Source organism: Podarcis filfolensis (genome assembly GCF_964270895.1).
Source record: "Podarcis filfolensis genome assembly, chromosome: Z".
NCBI lineage: Eukaryota > Metazoa > Chordata > Lepidosauria > Squamata > Lacertidae > Podarcis > Podarcis filfolensis.
The window spans coordinates 39,950,373-39,966,927 of record NC_139617.1 but is presented as its reverse complement, the minus strand read 5'-3'; the positions used below and the strand labels follow the sequence as shown (position 1 = coordinate 39,966,927).

The 16,555-nt window shown below is 43.6% G+C and overlaps 1 protein-coding gene and 1 long non-coding RNA gene across 5 annotated transcripts in view; both read left to right on the top strand.

Annotated features, from left to right (window-relative positions):
• The window catches only part of FBXW2 (F-box and WD repeat domain containing 2), a 21,978-nt gene extending 5,423 nt beyond the window's left edge, over positions 1–16,555 (top strand). For all 4 annotated transcript variants that reach the window (XM_083597023.1, XM_083597025.1, XM_083597024.1 and 1 more), the window contains exons 4-8: positions 8,725–8,919; positions 11,156–11,289; positions 12,455–12,541; positions 13,607–13,776; positions 14,811–16,555. In XM_083597023.1, coding sequence (XP_083453149.1) covers positions 8,725–8,919; positions 11,156–11,289; positions 12,455–12,541; positions 13,607–13,776; positions 14,811–15,099 — 875 coding nt within the window. In that variant the 3' untranslated portion in view covers positions 15,100–16,555. The remainder of the gene's footprint in view (positions 1–8,724; positions 8,920–11,155; positions 11,290–12,454; positions 12,542–13,606; positions 13,777–14,810) is intronic.
• On the top strand, positions 569–1,942 carry LOC310754807. The gene is made up of 2 exons (XR_014544041.1): positions 569–706; positions 749–1,942. It is a non-coding gene; the product is annotated as an uncharacterized lncRNA (long non-coding RNA).

Sequence of the window (16,555 nt, the reverse complement as noted above, 5' to 3'; positions counted from 1 at the left end):
ACAGCTTCCTGCCTTTCAGCTTCCCACACATGAATTTGGAACCTGCAGCCCTGTTGACACATTTTAAAGCTTTTGTTCTTCATTAGGTGGATATAGAAGGGATTATTTCCAGCGGAGCCCCCTCCCCTCACCAGAGAGGCTGGGAAAGCCGCACAGACAGGACTTGCGAAGTGGCTTTCCCAGTTCTCACCTGGTGAGCATGATGGTGCAGCAGCAGCAGGGCCTCCATGCGCCTTTTTCAAGCCTTCATAATCTATAGAAAAAATCATTTTCCAGGGAGGGTCTCCTTGCAAGCCACGGGGACTCTCCTGCTCTCCTGCCATTTCCAGGTTTGAATAGAATTATTTTTAATTTCCCGGTGCATGTATACGGTTGCACATGAGTCGAATACGCGTAAGGGGTGGTGCCTGTATTTTAAAACACACAAAACTTTGAAATGCTAAAACAAGTTAAAACTCACATCAACTTTCTAAGCATCTGGGTAGGCTTGTCTAAACAAGAATATATTTAGCAGGCACCTAAAAGAATAAAGTGAAGGCAGCTGCTTGCTATTAATAGGCAGGGAGTTCCAAAGTGTAAGTGCTGCCACAGTAAATGATTGAGTTCTTACAAATGCAGAATGGGTATTATATGGCACTTGTGGTAGTACCAATTCCGCTGACTGAAGCGGTCAAGTGGGCACGCGTTGGGTAAGCTGATCTCTTAGGTAAAGTGGCCCCAAGTTATTATGGCCATTATATACTGATAGTAACACCTTGAACTTGGCCTGGTAATTGATAACCAGTGCAGATCACTGAACAGGCACGATATGCTGACAAGGCCTCACTCCTGTCAGCAATTGTGCTGCAGCATTCTGCACTAATTGCAGCTTCCGGATCAAGTGCAAGGGAAGCCCCCCATAGAGCATATTGCAATCTTGAAGTAACCAATTCATGATCTACTGTGGCCAGACTTTCCCAGTTCAGGAATGTCTATGGCTGTTGAACCAGTCACAGTTGGTAAAAGGCACTTCCAACCACTGTATATACCTGAGCCTCCAGTGACAGAGCTGGATCCAGAAGCACTCCCAAACAGCGAACCTGCTCCATAAGGGGGAGTGCAAGCCCAGCAAGGACAGGCAATTAACCATTTGCTGTAGTGAAGATATTAGGGTGTTGATTCCTAGGAATAGTTAAAAGGGCAGGGGGAATGGTAACTGATGGGATCACTTAATTGAAATCAAATGAGTACCAAGTGACCCTAGGTTTAAGATCCTTTCCTGGAACATTGTGGGCTTGAGGAAAAAGGCCAATGACCCTGAATTTATTAGTTTTATTAAATCTTTTGATGTTATTTTACTACGAGAAACGTGGACTTGTTACAAAATCAACTTGATGGGATATAAATCACATTCTATTTTAGCCCACAAATCCTAACCCTTCTTTGTGCGTGGCAGACTAAACTTAAAATCACTCCCCTCAAGACTTTTGAGGGATTTTGACCACCCCTTGGAACTTTGTATTATGAAATAAAAATAGTAAAGAAGAAAAGATTGGTGACAACTGGATTGACTGTCTGTTAAGCACTCGGAAGAGAGAAAAAACTGGAGTTGGAGGTAATGGAACAGAGGATTGACAGGATGGACTGCAGGAAGATTTATTTGTTTAGTGGGGAGGATGGAGAGGAGATACAGATTTTGTTGAGATTACATTGGCCCACCCCGTTGAAGCTTAAAGTTGGAAATAAGAACAGTGAAAGGGACAGGATGGACCATAGTATATACCATCTTGATGGCTTCTGAAACTTTCAGACAGAAAAGAAGAGAGATGGATTGTGTTTATTTATTTATGATGTGGTTGAATGTAAAATTGCGGGTTAAATGTGAAATGTGAAGGGTGGGTGACACTGGAAGACTGAGAGTCTTAGAGGTGGGGAATGTATATTAAATATTTATACCCAAAAATTTTTTTAAAAAAATTCCAGGGGCTTCATTTTTACCCTATGCACTTCACATCAGTGAGGCTGAGTTGTTGATTACTGGGGCCAGATATCAGACAACAATGTTCAAGGCCATATTAGGAAGGAATGTGCATCAGTTGTCTGGGAGGAGGCAAGATCTATTTTTCTCAGGCAACGTGTTACTCAAGAGGTATCAGAAGGAGATGTTTGACATACCACTGGGTGAAGTTGCGGTTGCGGTCTGGCTCTCATACTGGACCGGGCGGGGTAAATACATCGCCGAGGCCTGCACCTCATCACGTAACTCCCAATAGCCATCCCCAGCAGTTTCATATACAGTGGTACCTTGGTTTTAGAACAGCTTAGTTTATGAACAAATTGGAAATAGAACGCTGCAAACTTGGAAGTAGGTGTTCTGGTTTGTGAACTTTGCCTTGGAAACGGAACATGTTCTGCTTCCTGTTGAGTGTGTTCTGTTTGTAAATTGAGTCCCCCGCTGCTAATCAGAGGCTTCCTGCTGAGTCCCAAGCACCCATGCAACACAGAGGTGATATTTGGAGCTTTTGTTTTTGCTATAAAAAAAAAATTGGCGTTTTCGTTTGTGTGGCTTTTTCGTTTTTTTGACATTTTAACAGCTTTCTGGCTGTTGGGAACTTTATCAAAAACCTTATTGAAATCAAGATACCCTATGTCCACAGCATTCCTCTGAAAAGCTTGTAACTTTTATTATATAAGAAAATGAGATTCATCTGGCATGACTTGTTTTTGAGAAACCCATGCTGGGTCGTAGTAATCACAGCACCTTTTTCTAATTGCTCACAAACCAACTGTTTAGTTATCTGGGACCTTTCCTGGTGTTGATGTCAAGCTCACCGGTAGGTAGTTACCTGGGCTTTTGAAGATGGGGAGAACATTTGTCCACCTCCAATCCACAGGGATTTCCCATATTCACCAAGAATTCTCAAAGATTATAGACAGAGGTTCTGAGATTACATCCACAAGATCCTTAATACCCTTGGGTGCAGCTCAACAGGCCCTGGAGATTTGAATTCATTTAAAGTAGCTAGATGTTCCCTTACTATCTCTTTCCCTATCTTGGGCTGAAACTCCCTCCTTGCATTATTCATTCTGTAATCACCAGGTTGTGCACTGCTTTCCCTTCAAAGCTGTACATGTCTTGGACCTGGAGGAGGTGATCCTTCAGGAACTCAACCCGAGCTGGCATATGTGCTGAGATAATCTTCAAAGACCCTACCTTCTGGGTGAGGTGGTTTCCAACTGAGGAGAGAGTCTTCTTAATGGTGGCACCTGCCTTTAGATCTCATTCCTGAAGAAGGCATATATTTACTATCTCTGGTACCAGGAGAAGTCTTCCTACATTTCCTCAGGCCTTTAAATCTACATTAGACTGTTTTACATGTTGATTTTATCTACTGTTTTTATTCTTACATAATGTTATCTTTGGGTTCCTACTACTTTGTAGATTGTATTGTTCTTCAGACATTTAAGGTGTCCTTAGAAATGTTTTGTCATGGTAGTCCAAATACTATGGAACTCCCTTTCATTGGAGGTCAGGGCACCCTACATATTGAAATTCCGGCACCTACAGAAGACATTTTAAATATTTCAGCAGGTGTTTTAACTGAATTCTGATTTTATAGTTTTAACTGATTTTTATCTTTATTGTGGAGTTGTTTGCACACCACTCAGGGACTATCATAATTAATTGGTACAAGCAACTTCCATTTTGCACACGTTCAAGGAACACATGACTGCTGATGCATGCAGTTTTCAGCCCCACAAGTGGGAGGGAGGGCTTATGCGTGCCCTGCCGACACACATGATGACCCGGAATGCGACCCCCACACACTTGGGAAGTTGCCTGTATATAAATTCCCAGAGTAAGCAATATTACTGGGAGGTGGCATATATAAGAAGAGCCCTGCTGGAACAGGCCTATGGCCCATCCAGTCCAGCTTCTCACAGTGGCCATCCAGATGCTTGCAGGATACACATGAACAGGATTCAAGGACAAGAGCACTCTCCTCTCCTGAGGTTTCCAGCAGCTGGTGTTCTGATGCTTTATTGCTTTCAACTGTGGAGGCAGAACATAGCTATTTTGAAACTTTTCCTCCTCTTTTGAAAGCACCCCAGGTTGGTAATCACCACTGCCTCCTGTGGGAGCAAGTGCCATAGTTCAGCTATTCACCACATGAAATAGTACTTTTCTTATCTGTCCTGGATCTTCCAATATTCAGCTTCATTGAGTGGGCTGAGGCTGGAAGGCTTGTCTAAAGCTGCTTAGTGACGTTATAGCAAGACCAAGATCTGAATAGGAGATTTGATCATTCATTCATCACCATAGGCCATGATCAGGCCCCAGGGATCCCAGACCTTGTTCTAGCCACAAGCTTTCACTAACATTGTAGAAATGTATTTGATAAAAGCATGCAGTGTCTGTATTTGGACACTACAATAAGCTATGGTTTGTTGTGATAGGAACAAGCCTGGTGCCCCTCCCCAGGCTTGCCTGGTCCCCCCTGACAGATGCAAGGACAAGCTTCAAAGCTTTTGCTTCTATTTAACTGCAGCTTGCCATCTTGCAGAAACCCAGTACACTGTGATTCATTTTTACTATGTTGCAACAAACCAGCATCAGACCACTTTATAAAGTTGGCATGTTTCCACAGATTGTAATTATGTGCAGCCTCACTTTATAGTTCATGTGTCATGCTAAATTGTGGCTGATAAGAAGCAAAAATTGCCAGTTTCCTTGCACCAGAGTGCAGAGCATGTTTGAACACAGCCAATGTGTGCTAATATTAAAGAATGGCCTCTTCAGCATTCTAAAACCTACAATACATTCTGAGGAGGAGGCTGCTCCTTTGGCTTCACACCAGTCTTCCCTACAAATTCCCCTACCATGGATCTGCTGTGGAGTGTGGATCTCCTTGTGAGGGTGGCTTTTTGGTGGTGGGGTGGGGCTTAAAACCAAATGCTCAAATTATCCATTAATGAAAGTGCAGCAAGGGGACAGGCAGCATTGATTTGTTTATACAAAAAGCAGCTGACCTAATATAAATAATCATTTCTGTCTGGAAAAGTGAAGGATTTATTTGCAAGCCAAAGTTTTTAATCCTTTGAGATTTCCTACTAGCGAGAGAGTTAATTGTCACAGATCCTATCATGTGTGACCAAAAGCTTCATCTTCCACTATTGGAGGCTCATGATTTTGCATGACTAGGACTTCCTGTTCTGCACCAATCACCTCTCTTCCCAAATCAAAATTATTGAGTTGGAATCAATTATGTGCCACAAGTGTATCTGCATTCTTGTTTGCTTAATTGTGCTCTCTTGTTCTGCATCAGAAACGCACGCTTGGAAATCCTTATCAATGATAGGAAAGGCATGGATATATTTCTGAGTTTTCTCCTGCATGCATGAGAACTAGAAGCTTGTTTTATTTTTAAATGCCAAGCAGAGATTCTCCCCCCCCAAGATATTCAAAATAGTTTTAAAGCAGGAATGTATTTCCTTTTTTGCACCGAGGGCTGCATTGACCTATGTGCAATCCTCCAGGGGCCACTTATCAAAGTGAGCATGGCACAGAAATAATAAATGACCAATTTTGAGGGATCTTCGGGGAGATCACAGAAAATTTTCAGCAGAATATTTTTTTTTTTTTAATTAAATATTTATTGGTATTTTCAAAAAACACACAACAAACAAAAACAAAAAAAATAAACAAAATATTCGAAACTAAACAAAAAAAAATAGAAAAAACACATACAGTTTCTGATACTTATTTTCCTCAACCTTGTTTCTCAGACCTCCTCACACCTCCCCTTCTTGTATTCCAATTTAAATTGTCAATTCAGCAAGTCCTTAACTTATTTCTTCACCTTAACTTAAACATTTATTCTAACATACTGTTATTTTACTTTACTTCTTTTTTCCATTTCCTCCATTTATTTTTAACAGCCTTATTCTCACTTAGTTTAAAAAAAAAAGAAAAAAAAAACCAATTTCACCTTATTAAAATTACACATCAATACTTATACCTCATTAATTTATTCTTGAACCTTTTTCCTAAGGTCGACCAAAATTTCCCTTCCACGGTTTACCCAATTTCCTTACCACTAACAAAATATAAAACAAACAAAGCAATGCAAATTATCCTTATGTACCCTTTGGATTCCCAACCTCCACCCACCCTTCTCCCGGTTCCAGTCCCCAACCAATATCCATCAGTCTTTATATTATTTATTTAGCCTGGAGATCTCAGGTCCGAGGCCCTTATGTCTCTCTCAGTTCCTTTCTGCCGGTCTCTTTGATAGACCTTGATGTTAAGCCCCAGGTCTCGGAGGGGCTCCGGCCCAACAGAATCGGTGTTGCTTCTAGCCAGTCCTCCATACTTAAAAGCAAAAGCAAAGCCTATGGGGTATTCCAACTCTTGTTTCAAATTTCTTTCTAATCCAAATGTCCCCACAGCTCCAGCTTCCACCTTCAACAAATTTATAATCCTCAGGTCTTCAGATCTCCTCAAAAGAGGATCTCTCCATTTTCCAAATTCCCAATCAAACCAGGCTTTCCGCATCCAGTTTCTATTGTCCTTTTTTATCATCATGTCAGGCCTCATATTGTAGCTCTCCTTTGACTCCTGCAAACCTCCATCTCCTCCTTCGTTTTCTTCAAAAAGAACATATTGCTCCATCGTGTCTACGCTTTCGGTTTCATTTATTTGTTCAGTTGAATAGGCTTCCTGTTTCAAATCCTTATCAGACTCCAAGCTGTTGTTTACTGTCCAGTGTAATAGCGCTACCTCTGTAGACAAAGCATCGTACTCATCTTGTAAGTTTCCCAAGAGAACCAGTGCTCTGTCCAATTCTGCTTGGAATTTAGACACTCCAGCCATTTTTGTAATGTAGTATCCTTGTTACCCCTCTAGGGGGATTTAATTCCTTGATCTTCCTTTCAGCTCAAAAACCAAAAGTCCAGTTATTTTGTATCAACCTTATTTTCAACAAGTTATCCCGAATAAACCAGCAAAAACAGCAGAAACAATGTTCTCTTTTTCCAGCTGACAACTAGCTGACTAGCAGCTCACTTGACAGCTGTCAAAATCTTCCATGCAACAGGCTTTCTCATCGGACGTTCCCGGGTCTAGGGGGGGGTGTAGTTTCAGCTCCCAAAATTCTTTTTATCCTCCAGAATATCCTCTTATAATGTCCAAACCGTGAGGTCAGGATCTTTAGTTAAAAAAAAAAACAAGAAGCAGATTCTCTCGACCTTAGCTGCCCAGTCCTTTGCTTTAAATTGTTTACAAAGAGGGGGGGGTGGACTTCCTTTTTAGCCCCTTCCCGCTCGTTCCAAATCCAAAATAAGAAATTTTTTAAAGTTCCAATCTCCGTATTACTCACGGGTTGATGTTTTAGGATCCAATCACTCTTAGAAGAAGTTGGCGCTCTCTGTCAATGGCTTGCGGCTTCACTCCGTAGACGAGGGAGTACTCTCAGCACCACGCCTTACCCTGCCTCCGTTCCGAAGCCTTTAAAAAGGCTCCGTCGCGGATTGGGGGGGCGCAAATGGTGCCCGCCGAGTCTCTGTGTTCACAGGCATCCGCGCCTGTGATTTTAAGGGTCCCCGCTTCGCCGCAGCGGCCAGACCCAGACGCTACGGAGCCGATTCCCTCCGGAGCTCGGAGGGAATCCGCCATTAAACAGTGGCACCAACCCGGAAGTGAAAATTTTCAGCAGAATAATATCATGGCGGGATACTTTTGGGAGCAGAGAGCTGTCAGTAGGGTTTACTTTTTCATTATAAAATTGTGGTGGGGGGATCTCAGATACCTTTTTAGGAAAGTTTGACATCACAACTCATTACCAAACTTAAAACCATGGAGAGACCTGGTCTGAACAAAGACATTGGATTCTTATCTCATTATACATGACAAAGCCATTTTTCACCTTCTCACCCCTTGCTTTTTCCTGTAAGACCTATTGCGGTCGTTAAGAGTCGTCAACAGGCTCATCACAGCTATCTGCCAATCACCCATTCCCACCACCCTTCTGAGTAATACCCCTCCCCACCTTCTCACTATATAGAAGGATCTGGCAACTTCTGTTTCAGTGTATCTGAAGAAGTGTGCATGCACACGAAAGCTCATACCAAGAACTAACTTAGTTGGTCTTTAAGGTGCTACTGGAAGGAATTTTTTTTTGTTTTTGTTTTGACTTTGTGTCTCTGTGTGTGATTGAGTGCTCAACTTTCCCTCCTTCCATTCAGCCCCTGGGTAGGTAATTATGCACTGTGGTTTTAGGGATGATCAGATTATTCAAGGCACTCTTTTGCAGCAGACTTGCCCTCTCCACCCAATTTGCCCTGTTGCATTTATGTATGAGCCATTGGTCTAGGCATGCCTTGGGATCGGAGTGGAACGAGTACTAATACAGAACCACTGAGGACACACTCCTCTTTGAATGGGTTATTTTTCTTTTCATTTGTTATGAAAGTAAAACAGTTTCAGGTGTTAAAAAATAGGCCCCCAAATTTTGATCAGATGTTTGGGAAACAGTGAGACAGACTCTAACCAGTGGCTCTTTCTAGATGGGTCACTGAGAAGCTTAAGTAGTGACTGGGCAATTAGTGAAACTATGGCTGATCTGAACTCAATTCTCCCAGGTCCTGGTTGGATGCCATTGTTTTGTGGATCATGTTGGATACCTTCTGAACCCTCTGACTTCTCAGCCACTAAACCACACTTCATTTCTTCCTTTGCGGCCACAGGTTCAGATGACTTGTCTGCAAAGCTGTGGGATGTGAGCACAGGGCAATGCATCTATGGGATCCAGACCCACACCTGTGCAGCAGTGAAGTTTGATGAACAAAAGCTGGTCACAGGCTCCTTTGACAACACGGTAGCCTGCTGGGAGTGGAGCTCAGGAACTAAGACCCAGCACTTCAGAGGCCACACGGGGGCAGGTGTGTTGGTGTCCTGAGGAATACCTGAAGCCCTTTAGGCCATTTCAAGCAACATCTGTCCGCAATCTAGCCCTGCTAGACATCTCCCCTAGTTTAGCAGCTACCCTACTCTCCATGTTGGATCAGGCTAGTTGCCCATCTAGTCCAGCATATTGTTCTCACAGTGGCCAAACAGATGCCTGTGGGAAACCTGCAAGCAGGACCTGAGCACAAGAGCAGCCCTCTCCCCTCCTATGGTTTCCAGCTACTGGTATTCAGAAGCATTTCTGCCTCTGACTGTTGAGGCAGAGAGTAGCCGTTGTGGCTACTGACCATCGATAGCATTTCCCTCCGTGAATTTGTCTAATCCTCTTTCAAAGCCATCTAAATTGGTGGCCATCACTGTCCACAGCAGGTGCAACTTCCTGATATGACAGAGGGAGAAAAACTTCTCTATCTACTTTGTCCACCCCATGCATAGTTTCGTAAACTTCTATAAGGTCTTACCTGCCTTTTCTCTAAACTAAAATGTTCCAAATGTTGCAGCCTTTCCTCATGGGAGTTGCTCCATCCCCTTGATCATTTTAGTTGTCCTTTTCTGAAACTTTTCCAACTGTATATAATCCTTTCTGAGATGAAGCAACCAGAACTCTACACAGTTCCATGTTGCTTGGGACTGACTCTAGCATGGGCTTTACATGTAGAAGGTCTCTGGTTCAGTTCCTGGCATTGCTAGATAGTAATAATAATAATAATTAATTAATTAATTAATTAATTATACTCCACCCCTCTGGCTGGGTTTCCCCTGACACTCTAGGCGGCTCCCACAGAACATTAAAAACACGACAAAACATAAAACATTTAAAACTTTCCTAAACAGGGCTGCCTTCAGATGTCATCTAAAAGTCAGATAGTTGTTTATTTCCTTGACATCTGCTGGGAGGGTGGGCACCACTACCGAGAAGGCCCTCTGCCTGGTTCCCTGTAATCTCATTTCTCGCAGGGAGGGAACCGCCAGAAGGCCCTCGGCGCTGGACCTCAGCGTCCGGGCAGAACAATGGGGGTGGAGACGCTCCTTCAGGTATACTGGGCCTTTAAAGGTCAGCACCAACACTTTGAATTGTGCTTGGATACATACTGGGAGCCAATGTAGGTCTTTCAGGACCGGTGTTATATGGTCTCGGCGGCCACTCTTTCAGCGGGTCTGGGAAGGCTCCCTCACAGAGGGAAGCACTCACCAGCCCCCAGAGCCCATCAGCCAGCCCTTCCCAGCTTGCTGTTATTAGCCAGGATTGGCAAGGATCAAGGGGACAGGTGGTTGGTTTCACTCGTCCAAGCAACCTGTCCACATCCTTGGAGGTAACAGATTGGAATTGATCCCATGCAACTTGACCAGAAAGGACTCTAGCACTCTCCCGGCCCTGCTCCCATGGTGGAGTCTACCTCTTTCCAAATCTGAGTGACTTTATCTGCAAAAAGGTCTCCTGCAATGAGTTTGCAAAGCTTTTTTTGCAGATAAAGTCACTCAGATTTGGAAAGAGGTAGACTCCAGGAGAACATCCACCACGACCTGAAGCAGCTCAGGCAGGGAATCTTGATGCAGTGGAGAGGTCGGTACTCCAAAAGGAATCCTGTACTGCCCCTATTGCCCAACTTCCAGAACATGCACTCAGAAAACTGGGTTTTCCCAACAGGACGCCTGATGTAAGCTAATGACTTCCTAAAAATCACTGCAACCCCACCCCACCCATATGACATGGGTTGCTGTGTATAAGAGAAACCTGGTGGACAAGCAGCGACAAGAACAGGCCCATCTGCCTCATCTAACCAAGTCTCTGTCACACATGCCAGATATGGCTGGGAGAAACTCCCTGTTTGAAACCCTCGAGAGCCGCTGCCAACTCATACAGATAGTCCTGAGCTACACGAACCAATAGCCTGGCCCAGAATAAGACAGCTTTCTAGGCAAGGGAACCCCCTCCCCTGGCTGCAGTTCTCTAGCTCTAATCATTGGGTAGGCATTACCTAAGTATGTTTACCTGGCTATCCTTCCAAACTTGTAAATTCTACACGTCTATTACATGGAAGGGAAAACTCTAAATTTCAAGGAAGCCAAATCAGTATAACTGCAGTGTGACTCACAATTGCACACACACACATCCCAAAATAACTGCATGATTACTTTGATCTGACTTGGTATAGAGATCAGCATGGCCAATCTCTTTTAAAGTTCCCTTTTCTTTTTTGGCTTTTGTAGTTTTCAGTGTTGATTACAATGACGAGCTCGACATCCTGGTCAGTGGCTCAGCGGATTTCACTGTGAAGGTCTGGGCCTTATCAACGGGAGTGTGTCTCAATACACTAACAGGGCACACGGAATGGGTCACAAAGGTAGGCTGGGTTAGCTCCCTTCCTGTTTAAAGTTTGCACTGGGTGTCATTTATTAATAGTTGCATTTATATCCCACCTTTCCTCAAAACGCTCAAGGTGGCATATGTGGTTCTCTCCTTTTGTCCAATTTTATCCTCATAACAACCCTGTGAGGTAGGTAGGTAGGTTAGGTTAGGTTGTAAGGCAGCAGTTGGCCCAAGGTCATCTTTGTGGCTGAGTGGGGATTTGAATTCTAGTTTCCCAGGTCCAGTGCTCTAACTGCTATACCACAGTGGCTAAAATTTAACTACAAACCATTTGAGGCCAAAGGTTATTTGCCAGCTTTGCATATCTGGTGCTAGAGGACAAGGCCACCACATGCAGGACTATAGGTAATCGCTTTTCGCTGAGTCAGACCACTAGGTCCATCTAGCTTGCCTACACCGACAGGCAGTGGCTCACCAGGGTTTCAGACCTTGCGTCTCTCCCAGGCCTACCTGGAGATGGCAGGGATTGAACTTGGGACATTCTGCATGCAAAGGAAGTACTCAGAGCTACAGTTGCTGGTTCCCAACATGTGGAGGAAACCATGATGTGCATGCAACATTCTATATATTTTTTCCTTTACATAATACCATTAGTGCACATGATGCTTTATAGAGCACAAGAGGATCAATCCCTGCTCTTAAGAAGCTTACAAAAATTCAACATAGGGAAACGAGGAAAAAGGAGGAGATGGAAACGGGTTAACATTGAAGCAGTGTGTGGTTGTTTCAGTTACACAGCCTTAAAGCAGGGCATGAGACCCAGGTGGTTGTACCATAAGCTTAATGGGAAAAAGTGGGTTTCAATACAGCAGAAATCATTTTGTGTAAGAATGTGTAACAACAGAGATCATTCTGAAGTAAGAACAAAATCTTTCTGTACAGAATGTACTGAACGTACTGTACTGAAGTAAGAACAACAAAATCCAGCTGCACAGTGGGTTAGTTGGAGACAGTGCACAGCCTCCATTGTGGCTTCTCTTTCTCGGACATAATAGAGCAGCATCTGGCATTTCTTACTGTGAGATTAGATTTTTACCTCCCAGGACATAAGTGTATCTGAACGAACATTGCAGTGCTTTTTTTAGTGACCTGTCTGACATGTTGCCTCAAGCCTTAGACACACTTTGTTCCTACTGCAGGTGGTCTTGCAGAAGTGCAAAGTCAAATCTCTCATGCACAGCCCTGGGGATTACATCTTGTTAAGCGCAGATAAATACGAAATCAAGGTATGTATGGTCTCAGCTTCATGGAGCTCCAGAAATCAGGGGAAATTGTAGGTGTAAATAAACTCTGGAAAGTCACAAGCCTTTGCTGGATTAGACTAGATCTGTACAAATCTGAATCTGACTAGGAAGGTGCCTTCAGTATTGGCTGGCTATCAGTATTCGTTGGCTAGCTTCAGTATTCAGCTGGCTATCAGTATTGTCCACACTGACTGGCAGCAGCAGTTCTCCAGGGTTTCAGGTTGGGGACATTACTAGCCCTACCTAGAGATGCCAGAGGATTGAACATGAGAACTTCTGCCTGCAAAGCACATGCTCTGTGGTCCTTCGCCCTAATGGATCCTGAGGGGTGAATTATTCTGCCCATTGTCGGCCAGCTGCTTGGTAGTTAGAAGGCTTTTTCATAAGCATGTCAAGAGGCAGGTTTTAGAGGACGAGGCTTCCCTTCAGTAGCAGAAGAAGGTAAAGAATATTTATTGCAGCCATAGGCCAGCATAAGGTAAAAGCACCTACTTAGCATGACTAACATGGGTACATTAATTTCAGTGGGTCTACTCCAAGTAGAATGTTGTTGCATACAGCCCAATAGTAATAATGGGTTATCTCAAACTAAGTTCTTCTAACAGTAGACCTATTGAAATTAATGGATCTAAAATAATCACACCCATTATTTTCAATGGGCCTATTCTGGGTAGAACCAGCACGGTCCAGTTTTATCATCATCATTAGTGTGCATGGTACTTTGCAGTGTAATATAAGCAAAAAATAAAAGTACAGGTCTCTGCCCTAAGAAATTTATAAACTAGACAGGGGGAAGAAAGGGCTGAATTGCAAAGCTGAAAGGCAGTTACACAAACTTTTCCCATAATGACTGTGGGTTAAAAAGAGCTGCACCCATGAGGCTTTGCAGATGTTGAAGTGGGAGAGCTTTCCTTCAAGAGAGAGGCAGGGTTCTGGGAGGGAGTTCTTGGCTTGAAGGCCTGCAAGGGAGACTTCACCAAGTTAGCAAAGTGTACCCCCTTTATCCTTCCCTGTTGCCACAATCATTGGTTGATTGTATTGTTACAGATCTGGCCCATTGGGAGAGAGATCAACTGCAAGTGCTTAAAAACCCTTACCGTCTCAGAAGACCGCAGCATCTCCCTCCAGCCTCGGCTTCATTTCGATGGCAAATACATTGTCTGCAGTTCAGCTATTGGGTTGTATCAGTGGGACTTTGCCAGCTACGATATCCACAGGTAAACAGTCTGGATTTGAGGCCAACATATGCAGAGGTTGTTGGGATCTGTATTTCTCCTCCTCCTCTTCTTCTCTCTCTTTCTCTCTCTCTCTCACACATATATATATATACACACATATGTATGTATATTTTTGTTCTCTGTGTATGTGCCACAGAAGCTTCAGTAAAGCAGTTAAACACACCAACATGAAACAGTTGTTTTTAGCAGAGTTGTTCTAGTTGGCACACGCAAAACACACACTCCATTTACACACACTATATATAGAAAAGCTTCTTTCTCTCTGGTCCCAGAGAGGGTTCTGTACTTCAAAGTCCTTGCTGAAACAAAGTCCATTAGCAAGTTCTAACTCTGGTTGCTCAGAATCCTGCAGCTGACTGAGTTCTCTGAGTTTTGTAGTCTGGCAGTTCTCCTTTTCAGATGATTTTTTTTCCAAAAACTCTTCACACAAACCCATAGTTCAACAGATGGCGTTCAACAATTCCTGCAATCCCCTATCACGACCCACACTTTATACTGTAAAGTGAACCCTTTTACTGTGTACACAAAGTTGCTTGCCAAATCTGCCCAGTGACATAGATAAGAAGGTTACCACATTCAGCCAGGTGCATTGTGAGGCATGAGCCACTATTTCCAACTCGTGGAATTAACCCAGTAAACACTTTTCTTAATAGAGGAAACTTAAGTGTTGATGCTTCCTGAGTCATGTTCCCGGAGTGTGCTGTGGAGGTCTGGCCAAGAGGTCTAAAGTGGACAAGCTAAGCCGAATACCCTGACAATGTCAGCGATAACTTGTAAGAGTCAGGTTTTGAATGACTGGTGCCATTCCAGATGGGATTCCTTTGGTATCTTGCATTTACATGGCAACATGTCACTTGCAAGACACCAGGATGCCAGGTTGGTTAAGTAGCAGCAGACTGCAATCTAGATCATATCAACACCATTTAAAAAATCATTTAAAAGATCAACTCTCCATTCTTTGCAGCATTTTCTTCTGATATTTGTGGTGGTCTGTTTCTTCTCTCCCCTTGCAGGGTTATCAAACCTCCTGAATTTGCGAACTTGTCCTTGCTGGGCTTCGGCGACATTTTTGCCCTCCTGTTTGATAACCACTACCTGTACATAATGGACTTGAGGACAGAGAAACTGATCAGCCGCTGGCCACTGCCGGAATACAGAAAGTCAAAGAGGGGCTCGAGCTTCCTGGCCGGGGAAATGGATTGGCTGGACGGTTTGGATGGTCAAAATGACATGGGCCTGGTCTTTGCCACCAGCATGCCAGACCACAGTATTCACCTGGTTTTGTGGAAGGAGCATGGCTGAAGCAAACCAGCAGGACTACGTGACGAACAAAACCACACAATTGGGCCAGCCAGCCATGAGCCAGCCAGAGGAGACTGTGCATGAACCAAAGCAGCTCACCTAACAGATATCATCATGCAATGCACAATCATTTTGCCTTCATTTTTTCCCTCTCTGTCATTTTCTGACAATAGGCAGGGGAGTCGCAACCAGTTGCAGAGAAGAGGGGGTGTTTGTTTTCACTTTGTTTAAGCATAATGCATCATACAGCATGCGACTATCCCCCCACCTCTGGCTCATGTATTCTCATACATTTGAGCACATTTTTAACTATGATTTTACTTTCCTTCTCTCCCACCCCTTTTTTTTTTTTTTTTTGGAGAGGGGGTGGAGGCAGAAGCGGGTTGGAAATGTATTCATAAGAAAGGATATTAGACACATCTCCTTCCCACACCCATATTTGTTTATGAAAGGAAGAAAAAGAAATGAGGATGTTAATCACACACACACACATCTTATTCACAGCCAGTGTGAAAGATCTGATGGCTCTGTAAAAGGGGACCATGCTGGTCAATTAATTTCTTTAGGGCCGGTGTTACTTTTTTATTTGCCATGCATGGAAGGGATGAACACTTGAGCCTGGAGAACTTACAAGTGTATGAATGTGGGTATTGAACCTGTGTGTGGTTTACTGGCTTCAACATCCAGGATTTCTGAAGTCAGGTATTCACTTGGGACTGTGATGGTGGTGTGGAGAAACTCGCAAACCTGAACTCCACCCTTGATATTATAGAAACGAGCCGGCAAGATCAAAAGCCAAATGGCTGCCTTAGGAGGGATGCTTTGTCTCATAAGGCAAATTCTTAGGTCAGGGATAAATTGAATTGTGCAGGCTGATGAGCTTTTGATCAAAGGACAGCTCATGTCATTAGAGGTTCAAGCAGCTGGTATACCTCTTTTTAACCCTCTTTTTAAAGAGCTCTTGAAGCCCTTGCTTCTAGTGAGAAAAAGCAAGGGTGCTAACAAGGCCAGTGAGTAGATTGGAACAGCAGGCACAGCCACACTTTCCTCAAGAAGAGAGTGGGGAAAGATTGGAAGGAAGTTTTATAGCAGTGTGTGCCTGCAGTGCTCATCAGAGGCAGCTACCTCCACAGGCATTCTGAGGCTTCTTTTTCAATGATGACTCATTTTAAAAGCTGTCATTCTTTTAATCGTTTTATGGACAACATGTTACCCACACTTAAAGGGCAAAACTGAGTTTGCTCCAGACCCTTACAAATCCATTGCAAAACATAGCTGAGTTGAGTTTGGAACTTTGAAAGTGGAGGTAAGGGTATGCAGCAGGGATGTGGTGATGGCCTTCCCATCTTCCTGTGCTTCTCGGAAGGGAGCTGGGGCAGAGGTGGTAAGTCTTCCAGCACGTGCTATAAAAGTTTACACAACAATTTTAATTAAAAAAAAAATCTGCCTGTTTTAA